Genomic DNA, 18,257 nt, shown 5'->3' with positions numbered 1-18,257 from the left:
TATAAAAATGCCACTGGGCCGTTGGGAATTTTCTTGCCTTGACTGTTATGAAAGTACTTTACTTGGCAAGGTTACTGTGAGAAAATCCGAGTTTCTACTTTGTCAAAGAGAAAAGCCCTAAGGAATTCAAAACAATGGAAATATTTGGAACAAGATGCTTGGAGAGATTATGAGAAAACTCCAAGGATATTGGTTTTTATGTGCTGAAATGTCAACATTCTCAGCTTGTCATTGATTCTACTTGATGGAGACTGTTGTAAATGTTTTGGCAGTAGAGAAGAAAGAAAATTGAGAAATATCATACATGGAGAAGGGAGAATGAATAGGTGTGAGGTGAAGTCTACATTCACATTTATGTAAAGTGGTCTAAACGGTACTTTACTACTTCAAACAAACAAACTGCCACTTCTTGTAAACACATGTAAGGGAAATATGAAACCGTGGTTTCTGAACGGCAAAATTTTCACAGCAAAATTATTGCTTTCTCCTTTGGTAATGACAGATTATTTGTTGTGCATAACTACTTGGTCCTGTATGGCAAATCAAAATAATTTCAAATTTACATTTCATTTCAAACAATAGTGCATGAGTCTGAATCTCACCACAAAACAATTATACACATATTCTTGGCACTAATGGTAGCATGTTACACAATTGAATGTGTATGCTTTACTGTGGCTACATCTAATCAACACCTTTTATTGGTGTTAGCACTACTTTTTTCAATGGGACAAAGTTGGGCCTCTAAACTGGGAAATAGGGATGGCAGAGTTAAACAACACCAGTAGGTTGTATAGAATATATGGGAAAAGACCAGTACGTCATATGAATATGTGTATGAGCTAAATATCTGCAACCAAGATTTGACTGGTTTCAAAGTTTTTAAAATACAACTACTAGGCATAACGATAGAAACACGACCTGGAACAGCATTATCAACTTGTGCATTTTGTATGCCGTCATCAGTAGAATGCAGCTGCTGATACTGATAATATACTAGTATACAGAATAATGATGCTTGAAGATTAAATGCATTGCAAGATTATCCACTTATTGTGAGAATTCTCTTCCAGGGTGTTGATGGAAAGTGGACATAACAACATACTATAGGACGCCTTTAGGCAGGGTTGTCGGATGTATTAGTGTGAACTGTGGTACTGGCTGGCAATTGAAGTCGTCAACAGATGTATGGGTGCAGCCATGGAATTCCATGAATCACAGATCTGAACCCATGATATGCAGTACAACATTGATCAGCACCAATGATTTCCAGTTGAATGGAAGAATCACACCAATCAATGCTGCTGAGGAAATGTCATAATGATGGAAAAAACCAAACGATGGACTGGCTACAAAGTTTCATGCTGTCAATGACCATGTTTATGTGATAAACTGGTCCCTAGGGAGACTATAAGTCATTGAGGGCACCCACTGTGTATTGGTAGATTTAACTGACCATGCCGGTATGTTTGTAAGTTTTGATAATTTCAAGAATGTGACACCTGATAACATGTAGTACATATTACATCTGTATTATTTTCACACCTACAGAATCTCAAAGTCCAAAATCTTGTCAAAACTGTTTCTGTTTTGATTCTGTATTATCCATTTCCATGGAGTCAATACTGTTCTAAATTTAACTACTTCACTACATCCTGGTATTTGTTATTTTTTTTTTACACAAATACATCCCAACAATTCAATTTTATCCCGCTTCTTTTCTTTCTGTTTCACTACCTCCCACACATTCCCATGTGTCTGTACCAAAACCACTGAACACGATAGAGTATTTTCAAAGCTGGAAAGCTAATGGTAAGAGTTCCCTGACAAAAAAGTTAACATTGAAAATATCAAATAAATGTGAAAATAAAATAAGTAAAATGCTACGACAGTATGTGTGAAAGACACTAAATTTCAGTTTTACTGACACTGTTGTTACAATAATTAATTTAAAAGAAATTATGTTTGAAATACTGATGAAAAACACATGAAAACAAATCCTACAAATCCTACAAAAGTAGAGAGAGACTCCTGGTCAGACCAACAATGGTAGACTGCTTATCTGTATGGGGTGAAAGATTTCTAATATTTTGAATGCCAGTTGATATTGAAAATGCACAACAATGTTCTGATGAATTAAGTGTGAATTTGAAATGAGAACTTGAAATGGCCAACTCAAGCACAGGTCACTTTGGTACTGACATACTAGTAACTTTTGGAATTCACACGCAATCCATAAATCATCAGTGACTCCGTAATAATTCAATTGGCAACACTGACCCTGCCATTGCAAATGTAAGATCAGTAACTCAATATCCTAAACCTAGGGGTGAAATGTATAGATTCTGCTCTTAGGTCATCAAACTGACAACAGTATTGACGCTAAAAGCTGGCTGTGTCACACTAGGGACCCTGCCATTCAGAGGGCCAGCAGCACCGCTTTTGAAAAAAAAGTGTTCTCTTTGATGAACAATAGTTGTATCTGTGACACTATAAAGTAAAAATGCCATACAACCTGCATACCAAAATTATGAAACTTTTCATCAGCACCTCTACCACTTGTTAGTAACTCAGTTTCATCCTCTACACAACTCCATCATCAGATCGTGCCAAACACAATAGATTGGGATGACCTACCTCGTACAGCCTTTTCAGAAGCAGCGGTTATCCTTTGGCAAACAGTTGTTTTGTAAAGTTTGCCGTACTTCACAAGGAAATGACAGAGACTCAAGAAATGCGAAAACTTATAATCCAGCAACCCCACCTACCCAATCAGTGAGAACACAGGAAATGAGCGCAAATTACGCTCATGCACAGTTGTTGTGGTGCAAAGGTTGACTCATATGCTAATTTTGGACCTTCCCATTTGTACATATAGGGGGTGTCAGGATGCATCAGAGGGACAATGTTGTGAAGTTTGACTATGGTCATGTGAGTATGACTCATTCACTATCAGAAACACAAACGTGTCAAAAAGTAATTCTAAAAGGCATGATAATTTTTCATACTAACTCTAAGTTTGATAAGTTTTAGTAAGCAATTTGATCAACTCATGGCTAAAGAAAGAGTGAAGTTTCTTGACAGAAACTGGTGTTGAAAGGTGACTCGTCATTCTATCAGTATATATTACATAAATGTTGAATGAGCATGTAGTTGGACATTGTTTTATGGCATGACTGCACTTACTCGGTGATGGCCTGTAGGGACACTTTTTGGTCTTACAGGCAAAATAATAAAACAATATATGCTTATCATTGTCTCCTGTGACTTCTCAATATTAAACACAACAAAAAACTCTGGAGACCTACGGCTAAATTGCACAGCTGTCTGTCTTTGGTCAATTTCTCTTTTTCATTTCTTTCCTGGCCAATCTATGAATGCTACTATGTCTTTCAACACATGTAATATGACAACTAACATTAGATATGTATTAACACTAATAAATTCCTGATACATAATAGGTAATTACGGCTCTAACTGATCTTCCTTCAGTGTCAATATTTCTGAAGGTAAAAAGATCAACAAAGCAAGCAGATGGGAAGAGATATACCATATCAACACTATGAAAAAGTTGTATATATTCTCTCGTATCCTCAGGAAAGGACACTCGCAAATCTCTAAAGTTTTAGATAGTCACTGAAAGTGAACAGGGCAAAAGGTTAATGGAATAGACAGATCAAATTACCAAACTTGGTGTTTTCCCACTTTTTCTCTGCTTCTTTTGTGGGAGACAACAAAAGAGATTGAGTAGCACAAGTGTGACCCCATTAGCTCACACACAGATCACAAGTAACCAGTAGCAGGCTCACAAAATGTACATAAACAGTCATTGGAGCCACAATGCTAGTCATATAAGGTCAGGATTCTAGAGAACTTGTGTGACTTCAGGAAGAGAACCATGGGACAAAGACTGAAAGTAACACAATCACCAACTGATTTCTTGATAGAATGGTAACAGTTTGTGACAGATCTTGCTACTTTAAATGTGTGTGGGTGTACCATAGAATTACATGTGGATTGACAGCAAGGCTACAAAACACCAAAAAGTCACTGATAATTCAAGGACTTTCCATTTTTGGAGGGGGCAGTTTTTGGTGGAAAAAACTTCACAAGAGGTGTTAATAGTGTAGATGTATAGAACTATTCTTTGGAACATCAACTGCATCAGTATTGTGCCTGTCAGTCTTGTCTCACTAAACCGACTTCAAGGATTTTCCACAAGAATTACCGGTACACTTTTTTCCAGGGCTTTCATGGAAAAGTTAGAAGCTCCAGGACTACCAACAGAGCATACAAACCCTGTAATATTGGTCTTGGATAAAAAGAATTTCCCTCAAAAATTGAGAGACACTAGATTTAATAGAACCAACAATGGAAAGGAGTATGGCTGAGTCTATATCCTTGGAAGTCTGTGCTTCCTATTCAACAGCACTTTGCCTTTGGTTTAAACAGCAAAAGGATAGTCATGACAAAAATGCAGTCTGAACCAAACTGAAAAGAGACCATGAAAACCCATTCCTAGAGGATTACCACTCTCCATATACCATATCCTGCGACACTTCAACAGTAGCTATGCAAGATTTGTATCACAGTTATAAACACACACAGTAAAATCTGGTCTGTTTTGCAATTCTAAATCACACGGTTTTTAATGTCTGGACACAAAGAGACTGTTGTGTGCCCAAGTCTACAGGAAGCTACGATGCTGTCTGGCTGCAAGTGTGGAGGAAATGAAGGCATCTCCTTGACTTGATTCTCAGGGCTTGTATTAACCTAGTCAACAACATGCTTCCTAAGAGCCCCCTGGGTAACTGGTGTAGGAATAATATGCCAGGATTTCAGCTTAACAATTTTGCCCTGGATGCAAAAAAAAATACAGAAGCATTCAGCTCGCTACTAAATCAACCCTTAAAGTAATGTGCTTCTAGAGTGAATTATAGAGACAAGTGAATGTGTTAGCTTGAAATAATAGCAGTGTGTGTTCTTGGTATCCTAAGTTGCACTCATTGAGTGGTAACTAGGGTTTAAGCTTATGTATTTCACTTTCGATGAAAACTGATGGATACACTTCCAAAAGTAACGACAGATGTGGATTGCAATTTTGAAATCTTCTTGTTCTCTATCCTTTGGCTGCTTATTTCTACTTTAATATTTCAAAAGGAAAGTAGCATAATATTCTCTTACTCAAAAATTTACAGTGTTGAAGTACATGGAATGTTATAAAGCAAAGAACTCTGGACTTACTATTGGTAGGCAGTGAGATGCTAAAAAATATAAAGTTCAATGAATAAAGAATTGGGATATGGTGACAGAACTACTGCGGAAACCATTATAAGTGTCAAGTAATATTACACCACTAACACTGCTCTCTACTCACTACTCATGTGTGTGTGTGCCACACTCAAAAACCACAAATTAAGACAAAATATCTCAAAGAACCTTTCATTTCACCAGATGCTTTTGTTTTCATGGAGAGTACAGTCCATGAGTTGACTGTTGTAAGTTTGGCCTATTCTCAACTTCTGAAGAAAGCAACAACTAGCGCTCTATGACAGCACAAACTGCTTTATAACAATTACAATTCTTAATCCTTACAACTACATCTCTTAGGCACGGCTATTATTTCATAAAATCCAGGCTGGTATCGTGATATACAGCAACCCTGGAGGTACAGCCAACTGAGATGTAAAATACGATAATGTGCATGCTGAACAGGGAAATGTGCTTCTAATTTCCACTATATATACGATTTCATTAATAGGATATATGAAACAATCAAAACAGCCTGTGATCCACGATAAGCGTATGCCAACACTTCTATAATGACAGCAACTTGTCTGGTAATCTGGTTTTTTTCCACATATTTTAAGTAATATTTTTACTATTTACGTCTGAAAAAATGTGAAGTGAATTGCACTGTTGATTATTATGTAACTATACCACGCATGTAGACAAAAACTGAGAAACATCACAAATTTCATTTTAAATGACAGACAATAAAAGCAAATGAATAAACTAATTCCTCATTGCCACTACACTCATTCCATCTCACTGACTTCCCTTGTATTGAATTATTCCATCGCTTGAACACTTTTACAGAATGCACATATCATAACAATTACATAACAAATGCTTATTAGGGGCCTGCATAAAGCCATTTGACTTGTACCAGTTTTAATGTATCCAGGGATTGCTCAGAAGACAGAAAAGCTTGCACCTATAGGAATCTTGTTAGCACACAGCTGAGAATGAACCCAGCTGACAGCCTCAAACATAGATTTTAATGAAGTCTTTTCACTTACTTGACTATTGCTTGCCCTCGAGTCTGACCAGCCAGTCGTTTGTAGTAGTAAAGCACCCTGTCTTCGCAGTAAGTCAGTGATGGATGTTCTTTTAAAGCACTTGTTGGCAGTACTGGAAGCTTCTTGAGTTCTTTCTTAGCTGCATAGTCACTGTATGATAAACGATACCACATTTCATTGGTATGGTCTCTGGCAAAATAAACTCAAGGGGTGACGGCGCCCTCTTTCAATAATATTTATATTATTTCTGTTTCTGGGGAGAAGTTATCTACGCTGACATAAGAGGTACCATCACTGCCTATGATGGTTGGTAAAGACTTGTAAAAGTGAATGGCTTTATCATACAATGATGACCTGCCTTTGTAAACATGGTGAAATGTGAACTGTAGCAGACAATATATCATGCTTCTATTGGACAACTTTGATGGCCTCTGGTGAAAATAAAATACACTAATTGGATTAGTTTGCTTACAATTTTGACTGTTCAAATAACAGTCAATATAGCTTACTTGTTTCCAGTAATAAAATAACTTGTGTTTGTACAGAAAAAGCATACACAGCAGTACTATGCTATCAACTGACAGAACACAAAGAACAATATCCTTAAATGTCTTCACTTTGCTGTACACACAATGATAAGATTATTCATGTACTCGTTGCAGAACTGAATGGTGAGATTTCATTAAAGTTCCATGCTTCATATGACTCTATCAGAATTGTGAATATGTTGTAGGAACCAACTGTGTTTTGTAGTGAGAAAACTGATTTCACTGATAATGATCAAATTGACTTTGTAAAGCTGTCAATACAGTTTTTTAGACAAAGAACCATTTCCTTTTAACTTTCTCACTTAAAATGCAAAAGTTATACCAGTAGATTTGCTGCCAATTTCAGTACAACTTTTGTTACCACACATCAACTCTTACACATTCCTTTCCGTTCACTAAAACACAATGGCAATGCATTTCACTCTATCTGATATTACAGTGCATGCCGAATCCATGTCACCAAAATGTAACTCCATTTATGGCTTGAAGCTATCTGCAACATTAGACAATTTGTCACTGGGTAATCCCCATCACATGCACACTCAAGCACACAATCATGTGGATAGATGTGTAAGTTATCAAGACAAAAAAGCTACTAATACTCCAATACTTCTATCTGAAGTCTTACAATGAAATCAGCAATTATAGAAAGGAGCCAAAACTTACCTGGTGAAATCACCTGAGTTGCTTGCAAAACATGAGCTGCTAGTTCATAAGCAGTTTCACTGTCTACTTCCACTTCACCCTATTGGGTCAGAAACAAAGTGGAAGTATATAAATGTTGGTAATGTGCAGGATATCCCATCTGGCTCACATTATGCGTATACGTCACTGGTAAAGTGAGTCTATATGTGTGCCGGTAATGATCATTATATCCCATACAACATACATAAATGTGTGTAATTCTCTGCTAGAGTGCAAAATGTCAAACTGGCATTTAACACTGCAGAATGTTCTTTTGTAATATGCAGGCATCCAAGCTAACAAGAACTGACATCCATTGCTTTGATGTCACATTTCACACAGCATCATGGCAGCAATACCATACAGAGGTTTGATACTTTACGTTACAAAGCTATGAGCTGTGGACAATGCCTGCTTCAAAGGAAATGGTCCACCTCCTATAGGAACAGACTCTTTTCAACACATCTGTCCAATCAGTGAAAATACAATAACTAAGTATCTAAGTTGCCGAAGAAGTTTGCTTTTGTTCAGTGTAACACAAAGGGGTTAAATATGCCTAATGGGAACATGGACGAATGTGTAGAGGTTTGAAATCTCTTGAGAATCGACCACACCTGTCTGATGGCTGACCTGGCCCTGGAGTTCAGCGTTGTGTACTTACTTTAAACACAGACTGTTTAGCTTGCAAATAAAAGAGCTCTATGGTGACTGCTTCTTTGAGCACTTTGATACTTTCAACGAAGTATCGCACTTTGAAATTCAGCGCCAGCGTTCCACTTTTCTTGGGGAATTCATGCTCCAGGACTTTTCTGTCATGCTGAAGCCAGTTATAATGACCCCTGGGAAAATAAGGAAGAGAAGAAGAACACAGGGTAAAGATCCATGGCATATGTACCTACCACACAAGTTGCAAAGTTGACATTATTATGCACGGACTTGGAAGGATTGCTAACATATGTCTTCTCTAGATGGTTACTCCATTCATTGTGATACAAAATGATGTTCATCCCCGTATGTACAGAAACAACCTATGCAAACTCCATAACAGATGGCAGATTTCATTACATATCACCTTGATCTAGTTCATTGGAATCACGGTCTACATTCCCAGTCATTTACATGTACAACAAAGTTGATGATTCCTAAAGTACATTAGTATGTGTCGTACATGGCGTGTTCCACTCTATCAGGAAATCAGCAAAGCAAAGCCCCAGTCTCTGAAGATCAAATCAATCAAATTGAATCAAGTACTGGTGTACTGAATCAAATTTTGACAGAGACACCATGATAGACCATATGCTTGCAGTTTGTGCATAATGTTGTGTTAACAGCAGTATGTGTGTCCATGCATCCCTACCAATAAAGGCTACTCTTTCCAATGATTCCCATTATCCTACTGATCTGATACTACTAAACTACATATAATTCTAATCTGAAATATAAAGTGGTCAAAAGACTGTATGTAAATTGTTAATTACTTATCAGGAGCAAAATCATGTATAAATACTATACAAATCTTTCACCGCCTCACTATAGATCACAGGCATGTGCTGCTTGTGTTTTGAGCATCCAATGTAAACGCAGTGTAATTTTATTGCCAGAGGTATAACGGGATTTGCTCATTTTTGTTGGCTGTTACAGTTGACTGGTACTGAGTGGCATTTAAAGCATGTCTTTAAATGAATTCAATTATTCAAACGCTCTTGCATCCTTTTAATTCTCAAGGGTTGAGATAATGGAGACCTACATATTTATTAAGCCACAGAGCTAGCTGTAGACATGTTACAATTTTCATTTCTATGCATAATTCTTAGAACTTGAATGTATTACAGTATGAATTCAAATGCACTGTATTTGTGTCAAATATCCTTATGAATAATGGAGTTATGCTTCATTAGTTATTCATACTGTGGACAAAAGTCACATCAATTTTTATGATGTTATCAAAACTGGGAGGGTGTAATTCTGTCACAGACATTAGCTTACGACAGATCTAGAAATAACGACCCCAAGAAAAAGCGTAAAAAAACCTGAAAATGTGTCTACTTTTAGTAACATGCACACTTGAATATCAATGTTCTTAATCACTAACGGCAAATGGATTTTCAGTGACCTTTTCCAAATGGCTTATACAGTTGTTTTCTTTGCATTTCATGAACTATGGTATTAATTATATAAACATAAACAAAATTCTGGTTTCCCAGGTATTGTCTGATCTGATGTATCAAAACTGGCCTCAAAATTTTGCTTAGAAATCTGTTATTTTTGGAAGAACTGACTTTTTAATGAGAAAACTTGAATTGAATAGGAGAGTGTTAATTTATATGCACTGAAAGGGACACACTGAAAACACTTCAGAATCAATTCAAATATTTGGATATCATTAAAGAAACATCACAGAAAATTTAACATGATAATAGAGAAATAATAGTATGATGACTGTGCCAGACATGATGATGTCACAGCACACAACCCACACACAGTGACACAATAAAGTAATTAGGTTAGTCTATATTAGGTTATCTATTTCATAAACACAAGTAATCAATACGGCTCAGAACCTCATATGTCCACATATTTTCATGATGATTTACAGATCACTCTTCAGCTTTTTTTTGCAATGTCTTAGATCAGTTTTCATTCAGAGTTGAGGTATACATGATAAATCTAATGTAATCGTAACATTGTGTATGCAGAGTGTGTCTTTGACCACTGGTGGCGGTATTTCATGTTAAAGTCAGCAATTCTGGACTATGGTTGTCTGTGTCTGAGTAAGATAAACAAGTCCCATACTTTCCAACGTGACGTCACATTGTGCCAGCTGAATGTATCTCACAGATGACTTGATAGTTGCCAATTCCTAATAGTGGTCTGTCAATGGAGTAGTTACTTTTTGAAACTGGATACATCTCTGACGACCATATGCAATTTGAATTTCAGAAAATGTCCCCACCATATTCAATAATGAAATACTACTACTGACTTGCTTTATAACAAAGAGCACACATATTCTTGATATTTGAAAACACAGCTACAAATTAGGTCAAAGAAAGGATAAGACCAAGAAAAGAGATATGATTTAATGACTGATATAATATCTGACCTTGAGCCTATTCATGTTTCTTGGCCTCCTTTAACTGCTCAAAGATAATTTACGTGTCATAAACAGAAACGTCTAGCAACATTTATTGATTTTTTTCATTTTTAATTCAATATGCAGACAAAGCCACAAGCCGCGCTGTCTGTGCCTATACAGTTGAATACCTACACCATACCACTGAATATGCATGTTCTGGTATTGAAATTTTCATCACATCACTAAAGCATTACCCTTTTTTAACTCAATGGTGTCTCAGAACCTACATACAATGAACATCGGTTGAAGATTTATTCAGCAGATCATAACATCATCAACAATGCTGAGATTATGATATTGTTTTGTAACTCCACACTACAGTTTACAAACAATGTAAAAATTCACTTTCCTTGATACTGTATTCCCATGAACATTGCTATCATCTGACACTGCACAACTCTAGATTGATTTTACCACAGCATTATTAATGATGCAATGTTCCACTTCAGCTTATCCTTTGTTTATCCGGCATGATATGCATGGAATTTCTTGAGACGGCATACCGGGATACTCTCCCCAAAATATGGAAAACTCACCACGATTTACAAGATATGTTTCTTTCCATCACATGCTAAATATTTCAAATATTTTTATCACAAATATTTAGGTTACAATACGTCTGTAATTCACCAGAAAACCTAATGCTACTGCCATAATGAGCTATATTTTGACTGCACACAAAATTTTCGCTGTAACTTCCTTTTTTGAAACTTGTTTGGAAAGAGAGTATCTGAGAACATGTCAGTGGAATTTTTCTCAGAATATCACGCAGACAAGAGAAGATGCTTTTAGGAAATCTTATTTCTTAATCTCAAATTTTCAGTAGCTCAAAATGTCTATATCATTAATTGCCAGTAACATGTACAGGAAGCCAATGTGAATTATTTTTAGCGTTTCAATATAATGGTTTATGACGTATCTGTAGTTGGGTGTTACTGCATGACCAGCGGAGCTGTTCAAATAAAAACTATAGAAATACCAAGCACTGCAAGGAAATTCAACGGTTTAAAGTCCATCTGACCAATGCAAATGTGACTTACCTGCAATTCCTATTTCAGACAGTAATTCGTTACATAAGAACTTTGAATAATTGCTATGTCCCTCAGTTACTACAGCATACGCTAAAAGCACCGATGCAAATTGATAAATTTTTCAGAAAAGTAGTGACTGAATTGGTTCAACATACACTGTGCCATTCTAAATGTTTGGATTTTCTCGATTGATATTCTACAAAAAGTTCAAGGTTAAAAGCAGTCCATGGAATGAACGGATCTAACTGTGACACTTTCCTGTTGACTGTCAATAGAGGGAAGGCTTACACAAGGATTTTCCTGGCAAACAATGTACATCCTTTTCACCTCTTTGTTGAAAGGCCATCCCATCCCGGACAGTACGATATTCCATGGACCTTCCTCTTTCTGGTGCACTTCACTGGTAGACTCTCACGCAACCTCTCTTTAAAAGAATCATTACATATCTGAGCAGGTACACTCTCATTTGACCTTAATGACAGACTTGCCTAACTGTAATGTTCATATAAAAATCAGAAGGTTTCAACGTTTCTAGACCTTGCTGACAATGGCAGCCCTTGAGATGTTTTATGACTGATAGACTGGATAGGTGATCATTGCATCTGAGGAGGTCAACTGTTTTAATCTGTGAAAATTTATCTGTCAGTCACCTTTCATATGGTTGAGGTTTCTGAAAGAATTTTGCTTTGCTTTTGCAGGCTGCATTCCCTTGTCACGGTTCAAAATTGTCCCATGCAAGATTGACATGTATATCAGTGAATAAGCTTAAAAGATGAAGTGAAAGACGACGAAGAACGAGGAAGGCATACCAAAGTTGAGAATAAAGTTTGAGTCCTACATGAACCTCTTGAATTCTCACGTGATCTCTTTTAGGTCTTCTACAGCACTGTGATTAAAGTTTCTTTGAAATTTTGGAAATGAAATTAAACTGTTAGCTTATCTTCATGGGTTGTAATATTAATTGGGCAATTCCTACTTGAAGATTAGGCAGAAAATTAAATAAATACACAACTCAGTGAAAGTAAGCCAAATGTACAAACTTCAAATCTTTATCTTTGAACAGATCAGCATGACCTTAGAGCAGGATATGTCAATGAAGGTCTGATTCTGCTGGAAGTTCACTTCAATTCAAAGCGTGACCCTTACTGACACACTGACCAAGACCTTGGTCGGGTCATACTTCCATTCACATGATAAATTGCCAATCAGCCATCTCTTTTATCAAAGTATACAATTTCACTGACCTTCAAAGACAGAGACTCAAGCTAAATGCAAACCTATTTGGCACAGATCTGTCATTAAAATTCAAATCTCTCCTTTAGGATAGTGGGAGGGGGGGGGGAGATGAGCAGGATTAATTAAGACTGATTAATCCTCTTTCTACTAGGCTCCATAGACAAACCATAGAAATAAATATATTGGGAGAAAGAGGATTAAGATATTCTTTCACTATGCTCAGGTATGGACACAGCCCTAGCATATATGGTGATACGGGACATGTCAACAGCCATAACCTGGAGATGTTTTCTCAGCCTACTCCAAGAGATATCTTATTCCAGTCTTTTAAAATGCAACCTGCAAGCTTAGGTGATTGCGAATAGAATGAACAGAGTTATTTTACCTGATGATTGCACACTGCAATGAGAAACATGATTCCCAAGGAACTTTACCTCATCAGGCTTTGCAATTTACAAATATCACAGGTTGAAGGGAAGTCTCACATGGCGTATAATTCTAGCCTACAAAACGCTATTACCTTGGCTAATGTACCTATGTTAATAACAGGGACAAGTTATTCAGACACAGTAAATGGAAAAGAAATGATTGAGTTGAAATGTGAGAAGTCCAACCTGGTTTGACAGGGAAGGGTTTCAGGTGATCATGAGCTGCCTGATTGCTGTACATTGCAAATGGGAAACCCTTGACAACTCAGAACAAATGGCTGCAAAGTTGGATGCGAGGAAACCCTGATGTGTTTTCAGTTTTTGATTTGTGCAACTGTAATTGAGGTTTTCCCTCACGGCAGTTCAAGCCTGTCACCGACAGACAATGTAATTAGTTGTGCATCTGTTGGAACATGTCTGCTGAGTCTAGGAGTGGGCTGACGCACGGCCTAAACTTGCTATGATTTGTTCACTAGATTAGAGACTTACATCATCTGACTAGACCGTAGCCGCTTTACTCACTGCATATCAACAACAGATTGCAATAGTAACTGACTAATATTCAACATCATCCTCTTGTTACCAGTAAATCTTATTTCCTTGACCGTGTATTCAACCATGAACCTATGTCCCACGGGTAAACCAATTTTATCATTTCAATTTATGTTTCTTGAGTTCAGAGCAAATTTCATGGAAGAATTTGGTTGCTTTCATCCCTTCAATAGCTAATGTCATGATAAAATTTGATTTTACTTTGTACACATTTGTAGCTCAGTACTTTAGAAAATGATGCAGAACAAGGAATTTAAGATATTATTCAGAAATCGTCCCTGCATTGTTTAAGCTTTCAACAGAAAATACTTGGTAAAAAATTCCTTAACTTTCCATGAATTTCTTAGAACTACAATATACAAACAAACATCTGAACAATAGGAAACATTTGACCAGTTTTGGTACTGTAGGTCAGTTTTCAAAGCCTCTTGAACTAGTGGTGTTTGCTTGTTGGTGGGGTCAACAGCTTCCGCTGTAGAACAACCCTCGAATTTGTCTCAAAATTTGTACTGATAACACACACTTTAAGGTCAATAAAGTTAGTTTACGCATATACAGAAGTGAAACATGTAAATGTTAATAATTCATGCACATAGCTTTCTCAACATGCAAGTCCTTCTTCCTAAAACTCATAAGTTGATTTGTTTCACTGCTGTGATAACATTTACTGATGCATGTATGGCTAAACATTATATAATTTTTTACATATGATATTCAATAGTAAACGTTGATTTATTAAGAGATCTGTTTGTCTTTTTGCATGTTTTCATTTATTCATTCATTTATTTACTTATTTCCATGACCAAACACTGTCAAATGACATTTCTAACATCTGTTGTATGTTCCCTTGTGCCTTTTTGAGAAATTTTTCTATCAAAAACACCATCTGAAGGACTAGCATCTGACATCAGATCTCCCTGGTTTAAAACGACCATAAAATGCTATTTTAGGAACAAGTGTGATTTAGGAAGGTATGTTTGCCATTATAATTATGTGTTTACTGAATGAGGCATTGACCCATGTAATCATACTGGAGAAACCAACACAGACATGTCGCTGAAAAAACTTCTACCCATCTCTACTTCTGTACAATATAAACCATGCGGCCGTAGATCACAAAATACGGGCATCGGAGGTTACACAAGGAACAACCTATATTGGCTGACACTCCTGTTGTATTGTGTTGTGAACACTCCTTACAAGATGATGAAATGCCCCAAAGGGCAATGAATTGTGATGCGGGACTAAAGAAATCATTGGTGTTTCAAAGGGCCACGATTCCAAAATGTCTTTATTTTGTCTTCAGGCAAGAGTACAGCAACCCTATTCTTCTCGGCATTCTCCATGCTTGGAAGAACCATTTAACCAACGAGTCCATGCAAATATGTGTGTATAAGTATGCTAATTGTACACACAGATGCTTTGTCATGTAAAGTAAAATTATAAATGTTCTTTAACTTTTACTGTATGACCCCACAAAGGAAGACATCAATGCCCCAGTGCATTGTGGGAATTATTGGGAAGACTACAACATACGGTAACTTTAAATTTTATATGGAATACCCTTGTCTTACTGAAAATATAATTTCTTTTTTAACTTGGGTATGATCCAAAAATTTATGATCATGTCATACCAGATTAAACTAGTCCTTTGTTATGGTAATTGAATTTTTTCAACAAACCACTACCCTTCAGGTCAGGAAATGCCACCCACTCATGCAATAAAGCAAATACTTACGTTTCATCGATGAATGCTAACCCAAAGTACTCTTTTTCTTTCAGACTGAAGTGTGACGCGACAAGATCCAGCAAGTCTCCTGCCAGAAGCTTGGGCTGGATGTAGGAAAAAAAACCAAAAATTAAGTGTTAGAAGGAAGGTCAGCATTCAGTATTGATGAAATTCTTTCCCGCAAAGGAACCGTTCCAAAACAAACACATGTTCACACATTTTTAAAAGGCCCACAGTTGCTAGGGACAAACATGAAGCACGATATTTGCCATGTCTATTGTCTGGTGCTGTCTTTATTTATACCGACTGTATGGCAAAACAATGTAGTTTCTGTACTGGTGCTGACGTGAGGCTTTTGTTTTCTGAGTTTGCTGGTCAATGGTCCATAACAGACCCAGATATGATATCTTCAATGCCATGCACACGGTACCATTTATATCTTTACAACTCGCACTTTATTATTCAAACATCATTTCAGCACAAGTAGCATGGGGCATATTCACATCTATATGCTTTACTAGAACTGACAAATAATTCTATTGATTCAGCAAGGGTAGAAGAAACGTGTACTCCTTTCAATTCTCCGCATTTTCCTCTTGAAGATCTCAAAAGTGCCGGTACTGCCTACTTTGCATGATGCAGAGAATACAGCTGATTGTGAAAAACAAGTACAACTGACTTTGGTGTGCTGCATGAGTGCATTTTTCAGATTAGAAATGCTTGTTTAACTTGAGAAACTGTGGCAGTGAGCTCAGAGAGCATGGCTAATCACACAACCTTCAATGCTTTGACTAAATTGCATACATATCTCATGATGTCAGAGCAAGCCGTGTAAGTCGATACTGGCCTCTCAGGGGTCAACTAAGTTGCTGCAACTTGTCCCTTTAATAATAATCCACTGAGAGAGATTCTGTGCAAAAACAAAATAAACTCTGAGTTTAAAGATTTGAGCTGACAACATTCTACCACATTTTAATTTTTGCTGGTTTGCATTGTATAAAGTACTACTGCTATGAAGGTATCTCTCTCATATCCATCTGTCTGCCAGTCTAACTCCCCAGACTCATTTTTTTCCTAGTACGGCCTTATAATAAATCTGTGACCATTATACGCATTTAGACTAATTGAATCAAGAGCACTACTCTAAAAGAATGTACCTGAAGAAATATGAGAGCAGTTTTGCTTTAAGAGCAAACTGCACAACTATTTTGAGAGACCTGGCCATAAATTAAGATTAAACAGTACAGCTGGTCACTGTGCCGACACATGTAAGGAATGTACACTTTGTGTCGACCGATTTTGTTCGGGTCACTTCCAGAAAATAATTGCACATAAAATTCATCTCATATCAAATGCACGTGAGGTCATCTGTTCATGCAGTGACGTGATATGGCCATGCAATGGAGAGAATTAAAATAGATGATTATTCTGGGAAACTCTGTAACAGATTTTCAACACGAAGAAAAAAATAAAATAAAAATAACAGGCTTTCGCCTCTGATACCAAAGTTAACTTAAGGTGAATTTGAAAAGTCACCATGATGGTAATCAAACACAATGTAAAATGATGATGCACAAAACACTGAATTGTGTTTGAAAATTCTCGTCTTCATTTGTATGGGTTAGATGTTCTGTGACTGTGGCCAAGTAATAGAATACAAATTTCTGTTCACTTTCACTGACCCGAGATATGCAACACATCTCAATACATAATTTACTTGTCTGAGACACACAACCCACTGTGACAATCACCAACAACATTGTTTAAATTCACAGGGGAAAGATCACATCATACATATATCAAGTAAAGTCTTTTACCTGGACCAGGAACTCCAGACGCCTATCGTCCAAGAGTACTACCTGGGTCCGTCGCCCCTCAGTCATCTGAAAAAAAAAAGAGAAATTTACATGTAACAGTATGTACTGTTGATCAAGAAAGCAATGGATATAAAAAGAACTGCTGGAGAATGCAACTCAGTTACTTGTAATGGGCTTTGTTTAGTGTATGAAGTAACGGCAGGTCAATGCACACCTTGAGTATTCACTTACTGAATCTAGAATAACCATAGAGTGTTGTCAGGGATTCCTTGGGAGGTGTTGTCATTCTGATCAAAGGTTGACTGATCAAACAGATTACGTTCCATAGAAAAATAGAAATCACAGCTCATGCCAACTATACTCTGGTGAATTGTGAGTCAACTGTTCAGGCTTGGCTATTGTCTTCCTATCACCCATTTTAATTTCATTGTTCTTCCCTTGTGTTCAGAGGTCTTCCCTGAAACTACGCAATCTTGCGCTAACATTCCACTCTCAAAAGGGAATCATTAGTGGTTTCTTCCTCTCAAATGACCAAACACATTCAGCCTACATCCACAGACGGAAGTGACCCATGACACGAGAATTCTTTTCTTACGGAGGAATCCATTTTTTCTCCATTTTAAGTACACTTCAAACAACACTTTGTATGCATTTCAGCAATGCAATAGCCATGAATCCTGCTTCTATGTAGATTATAAACTGAGTATTATTCCACGTTGAATATTCCCTGCCCAACCTGGCATAAAATCTAAGTGAAAGTATGCACAAGGCAAGTTACTCATATAATAATTGAG

At 36.9% G+C, this 18,257-nt stretch overlaps 1 protein-coding gene across 1 annotated transcript in view; it reads right to left on the bottom strand.

Annotated features, from left to right (window-relative positions):
- LOC139134772 (FERM domain-containing protein 4A-like) overlaps nucleotides 1–18,257 on the bottom strand; it is a 43,411-nt gene that overhangs the window by 20,477 nt on the left and 4,677 nt on the right. Inside the window, 6 exon segments of the mRNA XM_070701817.1 lie at nucleotides 6,303–6,452; nucleotides 7,517–7,535; nucleotides 7,538–7,595; nucleotides 8,196–8,373; nucleotides 15,656–15,750; nucleotides 17,464–17,529. Coding sequence (XP_070557918.1) covers nucleotides 6,303–6,452; nucleotides 7,517–7,535; nucleotides 7,538–7,595; nucleotides 8,196–8,373; nucleotides 15,656–15,750; nucleotides 17,464–17,529 — 566 coding nt within the window.

The sequence above is a fragment of the Ptychodera flava genome, chromosome 6, assembly GCF_041260155.1.
Source record: "Ptychodera flava strain L36383 chromosome 6, AS_Pfla_20210202, whole genome shotgun sequence".
Classification (NCBI taxonomy): domain Eukaryota; kingdom Metazoa; phylum Hemichordata; class Enteropneusta; family Ptychoderidae; genus Ptychodera; species Ptychodera flava.
This window is presented reverse-complemented; position numbering and strand designations above follow the sequence as displayed.